The sequence below is a fragment of the Leuciscus leuciscus genome (assembly GCF_965113295.1).
Source record: "Leuciscus leuciscus genome assembly, chromosome: 24".
NCBI classification, from domain to species: Eukaryota; Metazoa; Chordata; class Actinopteri; order Cypriniformes; family Leuciscidae; genus Leuciscus; species Leuciscus leuciscus.
The window spans coordinates 23,705,235-23,729,234 of record NC_138723.1 but is presented as its reverse complement, the minus strand read 5'-3'; the positions used below and the strand labels follow the sequence as shown (position 1 = coordinate 23,729,234).

General features: G+C 39.1%; 1 protein-coding gene and 1 long non-coding RNA gene across 5 annotated transcripts in view; one reads left to right on the top strand and one right to left on the bottom strand.

Moving 5' to 3' along the window:
- LOC309489088 overlaps window positions 1–1,419 on the top strand; it is a 39,498-nt gene extending 38,079 nt beyond the window's left edge. Inside the window, exon 2 of the long non-coding RNA XR_014202340.1 lies at window positions 1,253–1,419. This is a non-coding gene — a long non-coding RNA (uncharacterized lncRNA). The remainder of the gene's footprint in view (window positions 1–1,252) is intronic.
- Window positions 1,420–1,613: 194 nt separating this feature from the next.
- msi2a (musashi RNA-binding protein 2a) overlaps window positions 1,614–24,000 on the bottom strand; it is a 136,808-nt gene continuing 114,421 nt past the window's right edge. Inside the window, exons 11-15 of one of the 4 annotated variants that reach the window (XM_082157626.1) lie at window positions 21,293–21,415; window positions 12,634–12,813; window positions 8,305–8,459; window positions 3,606–3,682; window positions 1,614–3,484 (exon numbers count right to left, since the gene is read on the bottom strand). In XM_082157626.1, the coding sequence (XP_082013752.1) occupies window positions 3,641–3,682; window positions 8,305–8,459; window positions 12,634–12,813; window positions 21,293–21,415 (500 nt within the window). In that variant the 3' untranslated portion in view covers window positions 1,614–3,484; window positions 3,606–3,640. The remainder of the gene's footprint in view (window positions 3,485–3,605; window positions 3,683–8,304; window positions 8,460–12,633; window positions 12,814–21,292; window positions 21,416–24,000) is intronic. The other 3 variants (XM_082157627.1, XM_082157628.1, XM_082157629.1) reach the window with 3 other exon arrangements.

The window sequence follows — 24,000 nt, the reverse complement described above, 5'->3', positions numbered from 1 at the left end:
CATTATGATGGGGTAATCAAATGCAGGCTAATATAATTAGTTTGTGCTTTTGTTTTTATTTGCATTTTTTATTTTAGTCTTTAGTCCATTTAAAAACAAAAGCATTGTTTTTAGAGTGTAATGTTACAATGTTAGAATGTAATGTGATTTTAACCACCTTTTTTGCACATAATATATTGCATAGCCTACATTACATTCACTATATGTGTTTCCATATCCTTCAATATCAACATTGTTTGTAGGATATCATTGGGCTCCGATCGACCAAAACACATCTTAATACCAGGTGTAAACTGGGCCTAAGATCTTACAATGACTCGGACTTAAAACAAATTACAATACAAGTGACCTTAAAAGTTATGCACTGAATTCCCAAGCCAAATCCTTATGACCAACCCAACATCAGGAAGGTCGCTGACTGTCTGCATCATTAATAAAAGAGTGTGTCAGTTTACTAATTATCAATCAGCATCACGTTTATAAATGAGCCTGAACATCTGCAGCCTGCTTGGGAATCTTGACAGATCCAGTGCTCAAGCACTGGTGAAGTGTTTTCAGGTGAGTTTTAGCAGCAAGCAGCATGACATCTTCTCTTTAGTAGATGGAGGACCAGCTGGTGGCAGCACAAAGACAGAGATCTCGTCGAGACAAGGACGAGGAGGTCGCGACAGAGACACAGGCCACTTAGTGAGTTTAGACAGCTGGACAGGCCCGGAGATGTCCATTTATGAGTCAGAGCTGATGGGATGGACATGGCCAAATTTAGAGACATGTCTAAAATGCAGGGCAACTCAAACATCCAGATTTATTCATCAAAGAATCTTTAAAACTGTATCAGTTTCTACAAAAGTATTAGCAGCACAACTGTCTTCAGCATTGTTGATAGTAATAAATGTTTCTTGAGCAGCAAATCAGCATATTAGAATGATTTCTGAAGGATCATGTGACACTGAAGACTGGAGTAATTATGCTGAAAAAATTCACAGGAAAACATAAAAAATTTTAGATAGAAAAGTTATTTTACAGTATTACTGTTTTCAATTTGATGAAACTAAAGCAGCCTTGATTGATCATAAGAGACAAAAAAAAAAAATTTACCCCTCCAAACTTTTGAACGGTAGCGCACAGCACCTTACTTGCATGGTACGAACAATGTATTGTATAATGTAATATCTATCTTTTTGTTTTTAGAGGCCTCTTAAAAGCATAACAAGGACTCAGATTTTCCCATCTGTTGCCTTTCCTGTCACAGCTCTAGTCACTAGTGAAAAGCCTGGGACTGCGCGTGCTCTTCAGCCAATCAGTGATATCAGTGAACAACTGCGAGGTGAATGCGAACGCCAACAGACAGAGACTGCGCTCTTCAGGTAATATAGACCTCCTTGCTTCTAGCCTTTTTAAATCTATTAAATAGTACCAGCTACGGCTCAAAAAATGTTCACCAACTGCTGTGTACATCACAGACAGCACCCATGGAGATCACATTCTCCTTTACATGTAAAGGTGTATATATATATATATATATATATATATATATATATATATATATAGTCATTAACAACAACCACCACAAAAATAACCTGAATCAAAATTGAAATCACTGAACAAACATCTTGGTTTCATTTTTAATGATTTGTTTTTTTTTACATTTGAACATTACAATAGTTTTCTTCCCTCGCTCCGTTCCCTTCGTTTGTTTAAATATTATTACGTGACTGGCTCTATAAATCTTTTCAAGGCTCTGGCGTTTAGAGCGTTTGCCTCTGGCCACCAGACTACACCAAATAAAACAGTTTACATCTGCAGCAGGAAAAAGAAAAAGACACATTTACACCAGAATATACATATCAGATCATTTAACATTAAAAATTTGCAATTTATATATTTATATATATATGTGTTTGACCTAAAACAGCTTTTCAACTTGAAAAAGAAATCAGCAGCTCTAGGTTTCGGGTCAACATTTTTTTTTTTTCAGTGTCTTCAACTGGCTGTATATTAAAATATGTCAATATTTCAGATAAAAGGTTCACTATGTCCTTGAAATGGATTCGAAGCACACCAGTAATAGATTGCTTTTCGTTTGGCTTCTTCTCAACCTGCGTTCTGGACGCCAGTGGCAGAAAAATAAAAAGCAACAATTTTTCATACATCAAATCTCCGTAAGGTCACTCGTGACAGCTAGCATGTGCAAAGAGAAAACCGCCATTCTTTTTGTACACAGTGCAAAGCTTCCTCCGTACACTTGATTTACTCAGAATAAATGAAATCTCACAGGACTGAGGTATGATTCATTAAAAATGTTTGTTTGCTTCAGTCAAAAGTGAAATAAACTGCTTCGTTCACGTACAGTCCACGACAGGTTCCAAAATCAAGAGGAACGTCCTCTATTAGACAACATTAACAACAATAGACAACATAGTAAGTTTCTTTTTTTTTCTTCTCAAGAGTATAAAAATGTCCGAATGTGCAGAACACAGGAAAACGTCCTTTCGTTGATCACTACACACAGTGTGCTTTGGACGGGAGTGGTGTTTCTGAAACTCCACGGTGAATGAGGAAAGATTCAGCTCATGTTATGTCCGTGAGTATGCTGGTATCACACCTGTAAAATGATTCAGCTCATGTCATGTGTATACACTAATTAGAAAAATCATGTGTTACTGGAGTTGTTTTTTTTTCTCACCATCATACGTCAATTAATTTCACCCTGATTTTTTTTTTTTTGAAACACCATCAGAAAAATATGCCTGAACTGGTTATATGCAGTGAAGTATATTTACAGTTACATTTCTTTCTTTCTCTTATATTTGAAACCACCATGTTTGAAAACAAATGTTACAGTATATTTTTTTTTTCTAAATGACAACAACAACAAACACAGATAGATAGATATAGATATATATAAAAAGGACCATAAAAATATTGGAGTCCTCTCCCTCTGTATTGCCCAAAAATAGGTCATTATGATCAACAATGAGACTTCACAATTAAAAACAGCTACTAAGATTAAGTAATTTTCTCTTTTTTTTTCTTTTTTTCAATGGATGAATGGCGTGGTGTCTCAGTGCGGCGTCTGTCCAAGTGTGCAAAATAAAAAAAAATTTAACTGGCATCAAAATTGATTCGGACAACACTTGTGAACACTTAAAATGAGCAAAGAAACTTAAAAGAATTGTGAAAATTGCAACTGAATAATTCATTCATCTAAGTATTTTTCTCTAAAAGCCAAAGTCATTTAAAAAGCATACAGAAAGGGGACAAAAAAGAAAAGCAGGGAGTCTTGCAGTGACAGGAGGGCTGGATTACTGTTAACAGCAGTTGTGATGTTTTGTTTTCTGAGATGTTTTCCTTCTTTATTTGGGTCCACCTCCCCTTGTCCTTTCACCAATCAGAACCTGTAGTGCTTGAAGTCTTTATGACATCAACTGTACATGAACCAATCAGAGACTCTGGCCATTTTCCCAGGGCCTCCAGATGAATTCTGGTGATTCAAAACAGATGACGCATTATAGAACAGGAAACCACAAACATTTGCTACCTTAAGTGTTTTTTCGTTTTGTTTTTTATCATTCAAGTTTTCTGAAAGAGAAAAATGTGCTTACCTTCAATGAGTTGGTGCTGCATCCTTGCTTCACTTTCAGTGGTATCCATTTGTAAATGCTGTGGCGATCAAAGGACCCTGAAAGCAGATAATGTGTAAGAAGTTGAGCAGAATCACTGATGTAGTGTGAATCTAACACAGAATAATTCACACGTTTCTCTTTTATGAACGGTCTGAGATTCATTCTTCTCTCATGTGCAGAATCAAGAACTCCACTTTAAGAGAACAGTTATTCACAAATGATAAAAGTGCCAATGAAAGCTGTGATCTGAGTGTCACTGAGAGCAGACATCCTGATGAAGTAAAAAGCATGGTTAGTTCGGCACCAGCAGATGTTTTGGATGCTGGTTTGTCCCTGGCACCACTGATGAATTTTAGAATTAAAATTACTTAATTGGGATTAGACAGACTAACAGCAATTTAGACCTGATATATTTTAATAAGCATCATAAAAATGATTTGTTCACTATCAACATTTCCATTCGTTTTTAAAGTGCCACAATTAGGCTATTTTAAAGGTTTCTAATTTTATTTGGGAGCTCACCTACAACAGGTTTACATGAATCCAAGGTCAAAACCACTATTTTACTCATAATATACATTGCACATCACCTCTTTTCTTAAAGAGTCTGAAAACGGTTAGTTCAAAGATTCAGTCGCTCTAAACTCCTCTTTTCCGAGAGCCTACTCTGCTCTGATTGGTCAGACGGCCCAGTCTGTTGTGACTGGAAATTAAACACGCATTATCATATCTGAATTTTAGCTCTGGATCTTCCTCAGCGTTTGATACACAGTGATATGAACAGTAACGATGGTGTCGGTTTTACTTGAGCAATTCCAGTGCGAATCTTCATCCTTTGGAAGTGCAAGCAAAGTGGATTTGCAGCACAGAAAACAGCATCTTCCCGACATGTCGACAACACGAACCAAACTCTTCCAGACCTCAGCTACAACTACAGTGTTTGAGGGCGGGTCCAAGTAGACGTTGTTCATGGGCAGCCAATGAAGACCATACTGTATGCTGTCATTATGCAAATTTGTACAATGTTCCGTAGGTATGTAACGAAGTGAGACTCGAATTACTGACAACTCGTTTCGGCAGTTCAGAATCGATTCTTTCTTTTAGGAGACATTCATTTTATTTGTTGTGTAGTTCAACCTTTAAAACTTTGCAGGCCTTTTACATTCACAAACAGCTACATTACACACTGCATGAAAGGTAATATTTGAAAAAGAATAATAAGGGCACTTTAATATTTTTTTATTTCATAAAATACGTATTTTGGTTTTTATAAACCCGCTCTCATCCAGGAGATCTGTTTACGGCCAAACATCAGGAGTTGTTAATGTTTACTCAAATGTTTGATTCTTGCTTTTTAAAGTGCCATTTCTTTTATGCTACTTAATAAAGCTGCTACAATCCACATCAGAGTAACTCGGAGGTGTCTAAACATAAGGAAAATTTAAGAAGAAAACATATTTGCTGTGATTCCTCTTCCGTGGAGCTGATCAGTCCTGAATAAATAAATCCTGCCCATTGTCAGACTGCGTTTGTGAACTTACAAACCCACACGGCTGATTTAGAGGGCAAAACGGCAACCTGTCAACAAGCCTTTCTGAGAAACACAGCCGCTTATCGGGCCTGTCATCAGACTATTGTGTGCATGGCAGAAGCGGATCTGTCTAATCCATACGAATAAATCAAAGTCAGTCTCACACCCGCTGCTTTAGAGGGCAGGAAGGAAAGGCTCTCTTAAGTTTATATTGGCTTTTCTACCAGGCTTCCTCATTTTAAGAATTGTGGGTAATAAAACTATTTTGTCTTGGAAGTGTGTTAAAGCTACAAGTTAGAGAGAGAGAGAGAGAGAGAGAGAGGTGGGGGTGGGGTTTCCAGTAGGAGGTGAACTGGTGACACGTGTCAGAAAAATAAATGGAGATGAGCATTTTAGTTCTGCGTCATTTCCCGTGTTAATGTTCTGCACGGAGACATCAAGAACTACACACACACATCTATCAGTCCAGCTGAACGAACGCACACTACATTTGGAATTAATCACATAGCACAAAACGCTCTCGCTCAGAAACACACTAATGCCGATGAATAAAGTTATGAATTCATGCAGTGGCATGTTTTATTTAGATGCCAGGAGGCAGAAATGAAGAATAAAAGACCCAAGTTTCTGCTCACTTCAGTTTCTAACCAGCAGTTAATGTTCCTGTCACCAATGAATTGTCTTTATACACAATAAACAGCTGTTTATTTGCAATTCTTCAACATTAGCAACCAATTTAACCATTTAACAAGGTTTTTTTTTTTTTTTTTTTAAGTGACTTACTTGCAGAGGCAATCTCTAAACATAATTGTCTTGCTCAAGGGCCTAATAGTGAAAGTTAACGAATCAGGTTTGTAGAATCAAACCTTTTTAATTACCAGCCAAGTACTTTAACCAGTAGGCCAGTGGTTTTCATTCCTGGTCCTGGGGGTCCACAGCTCTGCACATTTTGTATGTCTCCTTTATTTAACACACCTGATTCAGATCATCAACTAATAAGATCCATAGCTGTGTTTAAGTTCATGCCCTTCTCTTGCTAACTTTCCTCCATCTCATTCACTCGGCTGAATGTCATTGCTTATGTTGCACGAGTGCCTGTTACTGGCGGAACCCTTGCAATAGTTTTAAATCGAACACCCTAAGCCCTTGATCCCTTGAAAGCTGCTAGAGAAGCCACCATGCGAGTTGCTGTTGTAGATCTGCACAATTAACCGTTAAAAGATAGCGATCTCGATTCAAACATCAAAACGATCTTATTCCTAAATTACAACAATTTGGTTATGTCTATAGGATTGGAATAAAAGTCTATAGTTTGGATGTAAACATTGATGTCTACAGTAGTGATCAAAATAGAGTAAGTAACCTTTCGAAAGTAACTTGACACTTCAAATAAAGATTGTATCAATCACATCGTCACACCAGTAGGTGGCGACAAGTGACTATTTGTCATTACTGAATTAATTCAAAATATTTGTTCAAAAACACAGACTTCACTTGTTTCATTACTGAGTGAATCAATATGAGTGAGTCATTGAATCATTTATTAGACTGATAAAAAAAAAATAAAAAAAAAATTTATATATATTTTTTAAATAGACAGCAGCAAATAACATTTTGTCAGAACCTCTAGTAAATTAGGTTATTTTGTTTAGTTGTCTATTCAGAATCGTAGGAGAATTGTGATCTCTTTTCTAATTTTCTAATGATTCTCAATTTATCCAGAATCGTGCAGCTCTGTGCTGTTGTGACATCACAACGGTGTTCCATTGTGGTCTATGGATCTGCCTGAAGTGTACATACGAGTAGACTCTGTCCCTTGGTCAAAACCAAGGGGTCGAGGGTCTGTCCAATGGCGGCAGGGATTCCCCGAGGGGAAGTGCTTAGGGAAGTTTGTGAGTGTCTAAAAGTGGAGTCAAAAGCTGACCATGAACTGAAATAAGTGTGTCAGAAATGAGAGACACACAAAATGTGCAGAGCGATGAGTCACCATGACCAGAATTGAAAAACCACTGCACTGGACATCATTTTTCTATTCTGATGGGAAAATCTCATCGGTTCTGGTTCAGAAGTTTAGAAATAGTTCAGATAAAAATTATATTTCTGTCATTCTTTTTACATTTTAACCATGGATGGCACATGTTGGTTATGAGACTGACATTTGAGAACAATGAAAACAAAAGTAAATTTTTATTCCTCAAACCAGAATGCGACAAAAATATTGTCTGATTTCTGAAGACTTTGAATATACCATGCCAGTCGTATGGATCACTATTATGGTGATTTTTCAGGAGCTTCCATGAAAAATATGATCAAGGTTTGGAACAGCAAGTTGAGTAAATAATTACAGAATATTTAACTAAACCACCACAGTTACATCTCTATCATTCTTTATCTTTCATATACAGCAGATGAAAACAGGCCTCAAAGCAGATCACACACAAGCAACAAAACTGTAGAAATCTGCTGCAAACACTCGCATAAATCAAAACATGTGCTTCAGTTGGTTAAGAAACTGATTTGTGAGAACAGGGTGAATAATTTAATTTCAATTTGGCACCTCATTATAAATGCTTTCTTCTTCAAATTGAGATCCGTGCTGACACCGAGCTGCAACCTGACGTCCGTGACATCTGCAGACAGAATCCGTGCGCTCCCTGACAAAAGCCAATTAAAGCAAGTTTTTGTGCAACGCAGGGGCTTTTGTTTGGAGGCGGTGTCAAGAGCATCTGCTAGTTACAGGGACATCTGATTTTTGACAATTTGCTCATTTCCAACCATGGCAGCTTTTCGCTTTCTCTAAACTGTTTGTGATGCTTTTATTCCCCAAACAAAACATCAGCGAGACGAGAAGTGTCAGTCTAACGGAGACTCGTGACTCATTGGGGTATTTTTGAACATGTGGAATGGAACTAATTCCTCTGATATTCTTTTTTTCCCTTTTTTTCCAGTGCTGTGTTTCTAAATTGCTGCGCTGACAATCAAGCCCTTGGCATAAAAAAGTGAGTCATGATGGAGGGAACAGCCAATCAGACTCTTATTTCTCAGTTGGAGGTTGAATAGAATTAAAAACTATGATGGACAAGAGGACAAAAGTGAGAACTTTCTCTGTACTTTCGGATGTCTTGAGTGAAAGAGCGCTGTACTCACTGCGATACTGTGATTGAACCCGGAGCCCGGCTGGGGGCTGGCAGCACTGATGTAATTTCCCACAGCTGAGTCCTGACTGCTGGGGCCGTACAGGTCTGCCACGGGTCCAGGACTGTTTGCACCGGGGAAACCTCCAGGCCGAGGAGGGTTAGCACCTGTACAGGACACACACACATCAGATCCATGATACATCAAATTTCAGACACTAAGGTGGCAGAGACAGCTTCCAGCACAGAGAATCATGGGAAAGAATACATACACTACCGTTCAAAAGTCTGGGGTCAGTAAGATATACATTTTAAAAGAAAATAATACTTTTAATCAGGTGAAAGTAAAGACATTTATAATGTTACAAAATATTTATATTTAAAATCAACGCTTTTGAACTTTGTATTCAAAGACTATGTTGCCTTTGGCTTGCTCAGTTGGGGATATTTTGGGGATATTTAATTTAATTTTATCAATCAATAAATTCCTATTGAAACAAACTTTGTTGTATTATTTTAATTTAATACTGTGAAGCTGCTTTGATGCAATCTGTATTGTGAAAAGCGCTATACAAATAAACTTGACTTGACTTGACTTGACTATTTAAAAGTGCATCACAGTTTCCACAAAAACATTAAGCAGCAAAAACTGTTTTCAACATTGATAATAAGAAATGCTTCTTTATCACTAAATCAGCATATTAGAATGATTTCTGAATGATCATGTGACACTGAAGAGGAGTAATGATGCTGAAAATTCAGCTGTATCATCATTTTGAAATATATTCAAACTAGTGTATGACACATTACTTGTGTGGTATGAACACATTTTTTTATTGAATAACGACCATTATAACAATGCGAATGTGTTTAAAGCTAAATAACAGCAACTGTTCAGAAATTCTTCCATTGCTTGTGCAGTTTAAAAAATGTTTGTTGGACTATGCAAACTACATGGGTATCTTTGATAATTGTAAGGAGTTTTCCCATGAGCGCCGTGTTTTTAAGACACCTGCATTCTGTCCACTTGTTCAGTTTTTAAATACAATAATGTCCTTTATGAACCACCTTCACAATTGGACAGCTTATAGATTAAAAACACCCACAACATTTATGCAAAACAGCAAGCAGCCTGGCCTGATCGAATGCCGTTCAGCAGGTCTGATCGAAGGACAGTGAGAAATGCAGGCTTTCCTGCTGTGCTGAGCACGCTGTGAGCTGAGATTTCAAGTGAGTATGAACACACATGTAAAGATCGAGCTTCCTTTGTGGATGCTCATTTCCTAAATCTCTCTTCACAGTGACGGAATACAGTTGAAGTTAGAGAGACCTCCAACAACTGAACATCAGTGACTGCACAGGTGTAAACTAGAGAGAGATGCACGTGTATGATGTAGGCTTACTGCGGTAGTCGGCCGTACACGGATTACATTACTTGCCCATCACAGCACGCAGCATTTATTAATTAAAATAAAAACCATTTCGTTCAGTTGGACAACAGACACTACAATTATAAATTGAAAGCGACTGCTCTGCCCCATACAGTGCAGCAAGAGTCAGATTTCCCGCATCACGTGGCAAGAGTAAAGCCCAATTTATACTTCTGCGTCGAACTACGTCGCAGGCTGTGTGTAGCACGTGTACCCTGACGTGCACCCCTCCAAAAATGTAACAACGCGTCAATTCTACGCGGACCACAAGCGCTGTGATTGATCTGTGAGTGCAAATTCTAAAGCTAAAGTGAAAATCAAGTATCTCAAGAATTCATTTATATATTTGAATATATATAGAAATAAATATTAAGTTCAGCAATATTTTTTATTTAGCAGTATTTAATACTGTGGCTTTTGGTTAAATTACATAGATTGTGTTAAAGGAACACTCCACCGTTTTTTCATATTAAACTATGTTATTCCCTTAACTAAGACGAGTTGATACATACCTCTCTCGTCTCAGTGCGTGCACTCAATCGCTCTGGCGCGCGGCGACACTTTGATAGCACTTAGCTTAGCCCAGTTCATTCATTAGGGACCAAACAGAGATGAAGTTAGAAGCGACCAAACACCTCCACGTTTTCCATATTTAAATACAGTTACACGAGTAGTTACACGACCAAGTATGGTGACACAAAATAAAACGTGGCGCTTTTCTAAGCGGGTAAAAAGGATAACTATAATGTATGGCGGAATAGCACTTGGGAGCACTTCGACTCACGCAGTAAAAAGTCACGCCTGAAAAATCCTCTCTCTCTCTCTCTCTCTCACTTCTGTCATTAGAACCAACGTGACTTTTTACTGCGCCGAGTCGGAGCAGTATTTATTTTGTATTTATTACTTGGTTGTGTAACTACTCGTGTAACTGTATTTAAATCGGGAAAACGTGGAGGTGTTTGGTCGCTTCTAACTTCATCTCTGTTTGGTCCCTAATGAATGAACTGGGCTAAGCTAAGTGCTATCAAAGTGTCACCGCGCGCCAGAGCGATTGAGTGCACGCACTGAGACGAGAGAGGTATGTATCAACTCGTCTTAGTTAAGGGAATAACATACCGGTAGTTTAATATGAAAAAACGGTGGAGTGTTCCTTTAAATTAGTGATGACAGACAGCACTAACTAACTAACTCTCCTCCTGTCCCTGGCCGTGTTTCCCATGTCTTACCTGAGATCTACGGCTTACCTAGCTTTTACAGTCATTTTATGTGTGTACTGTAATCTTTCTTCCATATAATTGCTGGATTCTGTAAAGGTGCTGTGCTTTCTCTCGCTTTGCCAGAAAAAGGATTTATGCTCCAAATTAAACCCTGGGGCTAAACTGTTACTGCTATTAGCTTTAATAGCTAAACATGACTTACATTTATTGGCTTTGACTGGTAGCTTAGCAGCACCCATGCTAATTAAACCTGCCGGCCTGCGATTACGCAGCGTGTTTTGGAGACACAGGTGACTCATCTGTCCCGCTCCAGCTCCCAGCATTGGGGTTTGAATCGATGTCACCCTGCACATGCTTTGGCGGGATAACAGTGTTTTTGCTGAGCAGGGACAGACTTAGAAACATAGATATTGTCTAACACAAAGCTACACACCAATGGTGTCAGTATTGACCCCTGAAAGACCCACAATGCATTGACTGTGTCCAAGTTGCCACAGCAACAAGCATACAAGAGACATTTGAACGGACCTTCATATCAGGTAGCGCGTCTGTATTTAATAGAGCTATCTGGAAACGCTCTAAACCCATACTGAAAGCAATATTAAGGTCATAAATTGAAGCAGCAAAGTCGTAGATGAGTTTGTTTCCAATGCCAACAAAAAATAAAACTAAAGAATATATTTTGTTGTTGTTTAGCTGGGGAAATGGGTCAAAATCTAGCAAGAAGGAACAGATGAAAAGACTTGTTGCAAAAGTGGGAGGCCAATACAACAAAATATGTAGCAAATCAATGACTTATCTGAACTCACAGATTGTATTCTTTAAATACTTGTCTAAATGCACTTGAGAGATCTTAAAGTCAACAGTAATGGTGTCCCCAACACATTTACTTCCATAATGTGACGCATTTCAGCGAATGAACAAGAACACTAATGTTTGTTTTTTTTCCATTTAAATCATGTACTCTTAGGAATGGATTTAGCTTTAGCCTTCGTACTGTGAGTCCAAAGTTACCGGCAGTTACCGGCAGCAGAATGAGCACAGGTTGGGCTCAAGGCCAAACCTACTTCATCTATGTAATCGCTGGTGTAAAGCAGGAGGACTACAGACATTTTCCTGTTGGCTGCCAAATGAAATGAGGCAAAGAGAAGTAGGACAGAAGGAGCTGAATCTCAAAGATCCACGACACCTGGCCAGGCACTGATTAGGACCGCACCGCAGATGGGTCACACAACGCGTGACTTCATTGGCTCTTTCAAAACAATGAGGCTTAACGTGCACCAGACAGTCCACAGATTCAAACCATGACTGGAGGGTGGTTTTAAATCTGATTTCTAAGAGAATCTCAAAATCAATGTAGGAACAGACTGAAATGAGTCAACCCTACAGTATATTATACTTCATACACAGATGTTGTACAGTACGTATTTAAGATATATATATAATATATGATAAAGTATTTTTTCCTAACAATGCCTAAGTATTTTATGGAGCATTGTTAGGAGTGATCTCAGACAGGTAGGACTGATTTCTTTGCACTAAAACATGCAGTACATGAGTGGGTTGTCTCTGTATGTAAAAAAAAAAACTAAAACAAAAGGACACTCTTGTAATATTAAGGAGTATTTCCAAATATATCATAATGAATGGGTGTTAGAAGCAGAACATGTCTATGACAAAATACGCCATACACACCTGAGCTCTTGAAGTGGTCCGGGCTTGGGTGGTGCTGGGAGGGTGAGTTGCAGGTGGAGGTGACGTGCTCACTTTGCAGCATCTGACCCGTATGGGGCCCCAAGGTGGCATAGTCGGCAAAGGAGCAGGGAGCGGCCCGCTGGTCACCGGGGCCAGAATAAAAGCCGTAATCGGGGAACCCTAGGAAATACATAGAGGAGATGAGACACGGCCATTGATACACGAAACTATGTGATACAAAAAAGATGAAGTGACTGACAGGTGACGAAATGAGGCTTGAGTGATGCCCACATACTGTACACTCAATTTGTTAGTTTAGATGCCCACTAAACCAAAGATCTTAAGAGATACCTATGAGTGAACAAATTAGATATGGTGGATAGGATACAGTGAGAAATAAAACGCTGTCACATTCAGCGTGTGGTTCAACAAACTATCAGTGATGTTTATTGGCCATAAACATCAAAAAAAGTATGTTAGACCTTAACAGACACACTTTTCATCAGGATGGCAGATTATGAACGCCTCAGAGGACATTATTTGATGGCTCTAGTTAACATTTATAGCTGGTCTCTTTAATCCTATGTGCAGGTTTGATATACAGAGAGCATGAAATGATTTCATTGGCCTTCTAGAAAGAGCAAGATGATCCAATCGAAGAAAGCCAGGATCCACCGCACAGGCTTTTACATCTTACGTCTCCCCTGCCGCATGTTTGCTTTTCATTGGGGTCTGGGACCTGCAGGAGCGTCCTGGAGTAGTGCCGAACATCACAGCGCTGATTATGCCCTCTACAGCTGCCAAAAGTAATCTGAATCGCTAAGTAGCTTCTCTTTCATCAGCTTCGCAACTTTCCCTCACCGTCCGCGGTTTGTGGGCAAAACGCCTGCCTGTCAAATTACACTCAAGTGTTGAGGAATGGCACAACTCCAACACCGCCTGCTTTCTGTAAATCATGACTTGAGGAATCACAGAAATGTGCCGCTGTAATGATCCCAATTACATCTCTGTATAAACTCGAGCTTCACATGAACAATTCAGAGAACTCATACAAAAGCACATGTATGTGTATAGCCCAGACAGACTTGTGGGTTCTTTTTTTACCCCGATTTTTTCTCAAACTGTTGAATTGAAAGCTTAAACACATTTAAGGAACAGTTTGCCCAAAACTGAAAATGCTGTCATCATTTACTCACCTTCATGTCATTACAAATCTATACGATTTTCTTTCTTCTGAGCAAAAAAAATAAATTTATTATATATTTTTTTTCATACAATGAGACCCAATTGAAAAAAACAAAGATATATATTCTCAAATTATCTTTTATCATACTGGCTTGAAATGAGAGTAAGTAAATGATAACAGAATTTTCTTTTTAGGCTGAACCATTCTTTTAAACGAAGCTGAGAGCATTCTTATAGGCAGTTAAAACCAATCAAATACAAACATACTAAGGGGTCAGGGATGTGTTCAACATTATGAATGCCCACCAATCCAATTCTACAGAAATCTGTGGAGCTTCCTATGGAGTTCTGTGTGGGACACGCTGGGGCTGTTCCAGGTCAACACTAAGCATCCTGGGTCTTTAATGAGTCTTTTAGATCGTTCTCTCCTCACCCTGCACTGTTATTCAGGACTAAACCGACTTTCACGCTCGATCTCAACTACGAAAAAACATCAACAACAACAACAAAAAACCCAGCAAAACAAAGGCCAGAGACACCCTTTCTTTTCGTAATCCATTTTTTCGACGTGCATTCTAATCGCCAGTTGTCCTTGAATTTTAAAGTGGGTTTTCTGCTCCCCGCTAATTAGACAAGCTTCCGCTGCCTCTTCTGCACTCTCTAATTAGATCTTTAACAACAAACAAGAGTCGACCTCTATACAGACTCCTCCATTTGTTAAACGGCTGAGCAGGGCGCAGGTTAGCGAACGCGCAACGTCCCCCCGCCCCCCCGCACTGTCTTTGCGGAACTGAGCCGGCACGCATTCCAAGAGTCGCACATTGCCAGGACACCACAATGGCGGCTTCCTGTTCCATCTGCCTAATTCTGCCGATTACAGGATACTGGGAGAGGCAGTACACAAAGCCGACATTCACACACACAACAGATGTACACAGCTGCTTTGTTTATGCTGACACGGACAATTAGCCCTCAGCTGCACAAGGCGCTCAGTCAGGAAGGTCTTATCTAATAAAGGCAGGGAAAATTACCTTTATTGTTCAGGTAGATTGCCTCTAATGATAGTGCCATCAGTGTAAAAGGATATGAATAAAATGAGGCTGAAAAGAGCTCTTCAGTTGGATGGCAAGACAGCAGAAGCAGCCATCTGGGAGAGAGCCGTTGCCTGATTATCTTCCTCTGCTCATTTTCTTTTCAGAGCATACAAAGGATTTACTTTTACTTAAGCAAAGGTGAGAAACAGAGAGGGATCGGGCAAAGTTGCTCTGACATCAAAGTTAGAGAAATAATAGCTCTCCTCTGATCTTTCTAAAACAACACATGTTCTCTCGCAGCATGTTCAAGAGGCAGCGTGCATCACCTCGGGGGGTTGCGGCGATGTGGGTGTCTGCCACAGAAATGTGTTTAGTCTGTGCGCCACAATATGTGTGCGAATTAATGGTTTGCTAATGAACACCATTGGAATGCTGTTTTAGTTGTACGGACATCTGGTGTAGCGCTTCATCAATAACACAATTTCCGGCACATCACCAGAGCTTTTGATAATTCAGCTGGCAGCGTGCTAGAGCTGTAAATCTCTGTTTCTGGGTTTAACTGCAGTCTGGACATACGAGTTAGTGAGAACAGCAATATCACTGCATGTGCCACAAATTTACATTCTGATGTTCTTTAGGAAGTAATCAGAAAGAAAACCCATGGAGCCCTATCTTTAGGGTCTTTATTTATATAAATTAACAATTTGAAAGCAGGGTTCAAATCAAATCAGTTTTGAAACTGTATCTCTACATGACCAGGATCAATTTTATTTGTTCAACTTTTGCATGAAAACAGGGCCTGATGGGGCCCATGCAGAGTTGACATCCCATAATGGGTTTTGTTGACATTTCCAAAATGAAATTTCCCAGTCATTTCAAAATTACAAACCAGTCAGTAATGTTTTGCCATGTGTGCAATAATTTTTCAGCAAAACTGTATCGCTTTCAATTATTATTGAAAAATCTCTTTATAAAGAAAACTTGACTAATGAAAACGCAATGCTAATGTGCAAAAAAATTTAAAATACAAATTATAATCAAATAAAAAAACAATATTGTGTAAAATAAATGACATAAATAATTAAACATGTAAATGACTAAATGTAAAACATTAAAATAGATTACGAATACATTTTTAAACACTTTTTAATTGTTATACTTATAAATGGGAGAAAGTGCAACGTGCAATATGGTGGAATAAGTCCCGCCTTCTAAAGAAAAGTGTCAATCGCCACCATTGCAGCAGCCGTTAGAAGCTCCGGTTGCTATAGACCTTATGCGCCAGAGAAATGAGGGCGCCGCCATCTTTAGAATATTGTCTTTGAACTTCCGTTTTTGCGGTCGCTCTGTATATTCCTATGGCATTGCTGTCCAGGAGTAATTAGCTTTTGAAAGGGATTTACTTAATATAAAGTTAACGAAAGTTATCATGAGGACTGTAATGTTTAAAGCAGATGTCTTAAAGTCCGCGTGAACCGGAAGTTGCAAACGACTTTTCTCCAGTGCTGTGACGTATTTCCCAGTGAAAAGGAATATTGAACAGAGGGCAGGGTTTTACTCTAGCGCTCCTCCTCTCCATCTTTCGCTCATTACAGACTAACGATTTGAGGGGAGTGGTTAAGCGTTTCCCAACCTAAGTCCTCAAACCTACGTCATCAGGGAAGGTCCTCCAATGCAGAGGGGAGGGGCATTTTCAGATTTTGATTAAAGATTACGAAGCCCAAAAAAATGTTTTTGTGTTTTAACTTGCACGGATTAATTGTTCACCACAAGACTAGTAATATGCGCTAACAAAGTAAATACGGTCCATTTTGATTTCAGTTGGACTTTAACGAATGTCAGTAGACCGGGAAGGTTTTAAAACGAGCCGTTCATTCATAAATACGCAAGATCGCTGTGAAAATATGGACCGGAAGTCAAAAGACAACGAGCGCATTGCTGAAAAGGGGCGGAGCTACATAAGGTCTATAGAAACGGCAAGTGTTCTGAGACGCATGCTTAGTGCTGTGCATGAGCATTAGCTTGGTCCAGCCTGACATTTTTTTAGTTTTTTGTCATGATTCAAGTGTTTAGAAAAATCATTATAAAACAGTTGTTGTCAGATTTCATTGGTGATTTCAAATATGCAATTTAAGCTTGGCGAACAGTTTTGGAGAATTTGAAGCTTCCCCATTTAAAGAGATAGGAGCTGCACTTGCTTGCCCGAGATGTTTCTCAAAGATGGCCGCCGAGTGAAATGACTTGTCTTAAAGGTACTTTGACCATAAGCAGGAGAGTGAGTGCGGTGTGGAAGCAGGTGAAACTCTCAGGTGTGAACTGCTGAAGACTTCGACTCAGCTCCTAGTTACAGTATCACTGTCCATCTTATCTTCAGCCCAATTATTAATATTCCAGCTATCAGTGTGAAACAAAAGACCCCTTCTTCCATTTGTTTCTCTTTTTTCACTCTCTCAGTAGTCTAATTGGATGTAATTACTCATCTGCAAAGCAAATGAGTGGGTCGGCGTTGCCGTGGCGACCAGATCAGCGGGCCCAGCAGTGCGAATCGTTCGCCGAGCCTCATTTCTGACGATAATTACCCCTCTCCCCTCACTTTCACTCTCACCATCTCTCTCCTGAACAACAGAAAGACCTGTTACGAAGTTATAACTCAAGTCATCGCTTGTTTCCTTTCTCCCTCTCTCTCCCAGCTTGCAGCCAACAGTGGGGCGGCTCTCTCTGAGTGGATAACGGCTATCCTCGTTTCCACTTTACCAGATCACAGAAGTGACCTCAAACTGCCTCTCTCTCTCACTAACACACACACACGTACACGTCAAACAGTCTAAGAGCTTTCGATCACATTCACAGTAAAACACAGGCTAGTGTCTGTCCTCCGCCACTTACATGGCTGAGCTGGTTAAGAGTGCATCAGTGAACAAGTGTGTGATTATCCACACACACACTCAAATCCCTGGTGGCCATTCGAACAAGCCACTTGATGGCGGATGTCAGTTAGTCTGTCATATTGGCCCCCAAATTAGCTTTGAATTTCAGAGCAGCTGTAATTAGCCTCTTCATTTCCACCTAAGTCAATTTAGAAAGGGGAAAAAAAACCACATGTGCCTGGATTTAGCTTTCACTTTCCATTCAAAACAGTCCTTTTTGACCGAACGGCTGGCTAATTTAACATCACTAGACCCCCTTTTCCGTAAGTGCCGACATTTAATAAATAATACATATTTAATGTCTTGTCATTTTGGTGCTCAGAAAGGCTTTGCTAATGAATTTTAACACATGATTTATTCAGCCATTTTCTAGCATACTCTCAGGTCTCTCTTCGTGCTTTTCTCTGGTTGAATGACAAAGTAACCTCAGAAATTCAGGACGTTATATCTAAATTAGTGACGGCTCAGTTACAATTTTTTGACACTGAGAGTTATGATTTGTAGATGAACACAGCAGGAAGACGCCCATCATGCACCTTTTTTTTGGTGACAGATTCTTAAGTCTTCTTCCAGATCGGACTGAAATGAAACTTGAGTCATCTAGAGCTGAGTTTTTATGTGTTTTTGTGTCCTCTTAAAGCATCCTAAAGCAACCCCACCCCCCACCGTTTATGTTAAATCATTTTAAAAAGAAATATTACATTTTGCAGATACAAATATATACTAATAAACATCGTTTTATATTTATTTTAAATGTATTGCACTGTATGTATATGTAAAAATAAATACATTTTAAAATAAATATTAAATTACAGATAAATAAACAAATACAATACATAATATATTTAAATAAATGTAAAATAAATAAATATTATATTATGTGAAAAATGTTTACATTTTATAATAAATATAAAATACAAGTAAAACTATACATTTCAAATTATAAATGTAAATATTATACAACTAGATTTTTTTTTAATGAATTCAATAATAGAAATAAATTAAATAAATGTATACTTTTCTCTATTGGGGAAAGCAAAGAGTAGAAGGATATGGTACTACTGCTCTTTACCACTGTAGCAAGGTAACAACAACTGCAAAGTGTCTGTGTGCCATGAACATACAGTAGGTGCTACTAACAAAATGCAAACTGAAAATAAAATAATAAACCTGATGATTCGTTCATATCAACCACACAAACCCAACTCTGATACCATACGGACCCTAGCTCTAATGAGATTTTTTCTATGGGGATTTAAGTCCATCAGGAGCTAATGCAGTGGGGAACTACAGCCTGTAGTTTAATCTCACCTCTTATACAGGAGCCAAACCCACACTCTGCAGAGATGCTTTTCAAGGTTCACAGAGCTTGTTGGGATGAAATGGATAATGATCTCGGATAATGTGAGGTATTTTGCCAAACAGGAGCATCTTCATGCCCGGGCAGGCGGCCCACTGCAGCAGAGCAGAACGTAAAACAACATCTCATCTGCTCCCTCAAATACAAACTTGTAATACTTCCATGCTTCTATCTGTTAATAATAACGAATGGCCCTCAACCCATTCGGCATTTCATTTCACAGTACTGATAGTTCTGTGGAAAAAAAGAAAACACCACCAGCAGATTCCGTAGGACACAGGGGTTAAATGCAGCAACCGCTGGCCATTGAAAAAACCCTGACACAGTACTGCTTATTCAAGAGAACATGGCTCAACACTGCACACTCCTACAATACACCAGGGCTCGGGAAACTGCCTCCACTGCACTCCATCTGCTGAGCAAACTCATCACTTTCCACTGATCTGTTAGTGTCTTACGACAACTACCATCTCACTGGGGAAAAGAGGAGATAAAGACAGGGGAAGAGATGGAAATAGAAGATGGGGGGATGAAAAGGTGAGAAAAGAAAAGCGGCACATGATGAGGTGAACCAAAAAGAGAGAAAGACACACACACGTTCTTTCTGCCTTAATGATCAGGAATGGGTCGATCCGCATACGGCAACCTCTAGAAAAACAACAAGCATCCCATGATCCTCCACTGAGAGACCACTGCATTGCTCTGAAAGGGACAGAGAGATCCAGGGGGAGATGTCTCAGCAAAGCAGGAAAGGACGAGGCACATCAGTTGGAGACACACGCCAGCAGTGTCTTGCACCAGGGAAATCGGCCTCCAGAAAGCCGTGTGCCCTGCGGAGCCAACAGTCTCTGCAGTCTCTGTCAGGTCCAGGGAGACAAACCTCAACCTGAATCTCTGAAACACTCTCTTTAACAGGAAACAGCAGTGAAACACTGCAGAATTTAGATGAGGGATTGAATGCGTTCGTGAAAGCAATTCTCCAAGACAATTTCCTCTTAAGTGCAGTTCTACTAGGCCAATAAACTCCAACTGAAAGGAGAAAAATGGTGTGTTATCAAGTATACAAATCTCTGAGATGTTAAGTCTGTAAGCTGTGGTATCTAGTTCTCATGTTAATGTTTGAACCCCAGCGTTGCATTACCCTGGTGTCGTGTTGTGAACAGGTCAAGCGTTTTAACATGATGTTCAAATTCAACATTTAAACTGTGACCACATCTGACCTTTAGAAGTGTATCCAATGATTATTTGACAATTTGCATGACGTATCATTACATATCATATGGGATGACTGCAACAATCAAAACAAGATCATGTGTCTTCATACATCACCATGTATGACGAAAAGTTGGAGGCCTACTGTATCTTGACATTCAAAGAAAGAAAAAGTAATATACTTTTTCATTTGTTTCAAAATTGACACTTCCCATAATGCTTTTCATGTGCAGGTCAAAGCAACACACTAAGAGCAGAGCTGGGCAAAATTCTGAATTGACTCCCTTTCAGTTCATGTGTGTGAATTTGAACTGAATTGGCCACTAGACAGAAAGTTGAAATGGTGTGACAGGAATAGGAAAAATTGTAATTCCATCCATCCATCAACCTTCCATCATGGCTTTTTATACTTTTTTCAAAACTTTAAAACAAGGCTATAAAGCCAACATTTAAAGCTTTTCTAGTGAAAATAAAAAATGTAAATTAATTTCTTTGAATTGAAATCATTTGAATTTCACTTCCTTGTATTCAAAAAGCCATTTATATGTTTGACTATTCTTTTAAACCTGTATACACTACTTTAAACTCTAGTCTCGAACCATCAACTGAGTCCAGACTCGTTCACAACCAGAGGACACTCCTAAAACAAACATTTCCCACACACCGTAAAGTTCATGTTCAAGACATTGGATCTGATCTCAGCTGCACTCTCTTAATGATTGGCATTAACCCTGGATAGACTGCAAAGCACAGAAATGTACGTGGCCAGTCGTAGCAGAGATTTTAGTCTTTGAATGGAGTAAGTAAGTGAAATGACAGCCGGATTAGGGCAAATGATGAGTGGATGGTGATAGACAGGACACAGAATCTCTAGTGAAGAGTGTGTTTTCAGCTGGGGGGAGCAGTAGCCACTCAGAACACAGGCGGTAAAGAGTGTTTACCTGGCCCTGCGTTCTGTGGGTATGCCATGTAGCCGCTTCTTCCCTGGGTCTCCCTACCTGAGCCTCGTGCCGCCGCCACTGCTGCCGCTGCCACGGGTCCGTACGTCGTCGCTGGGAAACCTGCTGAGAGAAGAAAATTATTTACTAGTGGTCTTCATCTCAATCAAATTTACAGCCACATGAATGCAGCAGAGCTTCAAGGAACAACTCCATTCACACTAACGCAACACACACGGGGGAGATGCTACATCATCGTTCAAATAATTATATATAAATCAAAAGAACTCAAATATAATTGTTTAGAGTGGAGCTAGCAGGACTGATCTACAGCCCCTTTCATTTTTTGGCAACAGTTTAATTACAGACAGCACAGGAACACGCTGCTCATAGAAGGACCGTCACTATTTCTTTCGCACACAGGCTGGGAAAAATGTAATATATTAAAATTTATTTGCACTCACTTTCGACTGCTTCAGAAGCTTTCACAATAACACTCTAATTTGATGCGAGCAGCACAGAATTATGGGCATTTATAAAAACGGTTACTCCACTGGGAGGACAAATGTACTTGTTTGCCTGAACGCCACTAGAGGATATAGAAACCGTATGATTTAACACACAGCGACAGTGCCTGTCCACCCTCATGTGTTGGCCGAGTTGACTGAGATGCATCAAAGCTCAATCCATCAGTGTGATCATTTGTATGGTGGACATGGAGCGTGAGCAGACAGAGCGGAGCTGAGAGCAGAGAATTGTAGGATTAATTGCTTGCATCGGAGTGCCTATTATCTCACTGAGAAGCATCAGATGACATGTGGTCCTCTTTAAGGTCCATAATGGCAGGTAGTAATGACTGTGTGAGACCCAAGTGTGTGTGTCCATACAGCTCATCTAAATGTGCTTCTTGGGAGTTGAAAATATGAAAAAACTTAATTTAATACTGAACAACTAGGCAAATTTTATTGAATGACATTGTGATTCACAGCATGCAATTTGTTTGTGGTAAACCAAGACTGCTAAAGAATCTACATATTTAATGACAGTCGTGAGTTCAGTGTTCAAACAATGTAATCAAACATAATCATCATCATTGTTGAAGCCAACTAAAGAAAACCAACAGGGCAGAGTATCTACAGCTCTATTATTTCATAACAAACGTAATTATAGTCCCGGCACTTTAATGAAGGCGTGTATCTGCGTCTGACAGCTGCTAATCAGAGCAGTAAAAACTTGCAGGGGGTCAAATGCCCATCTACAGCATGTCATTACACCAGACTGTAACTCAAAACTCTGAAGGTGGAGTGACTAAATAGATAAAGATTTGAGATTGGCAACCCAATATTTCTAGGTTCAAAACCAAGATGGGGTGATCCATTATCTATCACCTTCTGGTTACTCTAGAGCAGGGGTTTTCAAAGTGTGGGGCACGCCTCCCCAGGGGGGCGCCAGAGCATGCCGGGGAGGTAAAAATGGAGTGTGGTAAAAACTATAGCCTAATAATTCGTTTAAATTAATAAATTAAAAAAAGTTAAATTGTTATTATTCTGAAAATAAGGCCTCGTTTACACTACAGGTCTTGATGCCCAATTTACCGTCCGTTTTTCACGTTCTTTCAACTGTATCCGATTCATGCGTTTACACTTGCCATACTATCTGAAACATCGCGCATGCTTAAAGCGGTAAATTCTCTTGCACAGATGGACAAACGAGAAATATGCTTGATGCTGGCATTGGGTAAGTTGTGTCAAAAGGGAGGCCCACTGTCTTAGACTTTGAAAACCCCTGCTCTAGAGGGACTGTTCCTATATTACACTGCAAAGCAAGTGATAACGCATAAAGAGATAATTTACATACCTGATCTGAATTTGTCGTAAACAGCTGTGACTGTTTGCCTTTGCTTTTGGCTTGCTTAGTTGGGGACATTTAATATTCAACCATATTATTGATCTGCCTTACTTAAGGTGGACGATGACGCAATTTTCTTCTAGAAACAAACTTTGTTGTATTATTTTCATGTTATCACTGTGAAGCTGCTTTGATACAATCTGTATTGTAAAAAGCGCTATATAAATAAAGGTGCCTTGACTTGACTGTCAAAAGCATTGTGCATCAAAACAAAGATTTTTCAAAAAAACTTTAAAAAAAACATGTTTTTAAAATGGTACCAAAAGAGGGAAAATGTGCCATTCAGCCACTCAAATAAAAGATATATATAAAAATATTGCCATATGACTACTAAATAGGAGAATGAAAAATGTATCAAATTAAGATTTTTTTAGTAATATGGCTACTGTATAAAATAAGGAAAGATAATGAAGAAAAAAAACTATAAAACTAAAAATATATAAAATAATTTAAATAAAGAGAACATTTTTATAAAGTCAATGAAAAAAAGAAGAAAAAAGAAATCATAATGTAAAAGAAACATACAATCCATTTACAACGTAAAAGACAATAAAAAGAATAAAAATAAACAGGTCCAGATTAAGGATGGTTACAGATAATCAAACCTCTGTGGTCTCTCTGGTTTGAATTACGCATGTCATTTCCTGTTTCTTTCCTCAGCTCGTTAATCTCTTCACAAAACACAAATCAGTATGCTAATGCTAATGCTAATGAAGGTCACGCATCCCTGCTTCTCTTTAGCGCTCCTCGCTGTTGCCGAGCACAAGTGTCCTTCACCAAAGTGTCACAAGTCATCCGTGCTG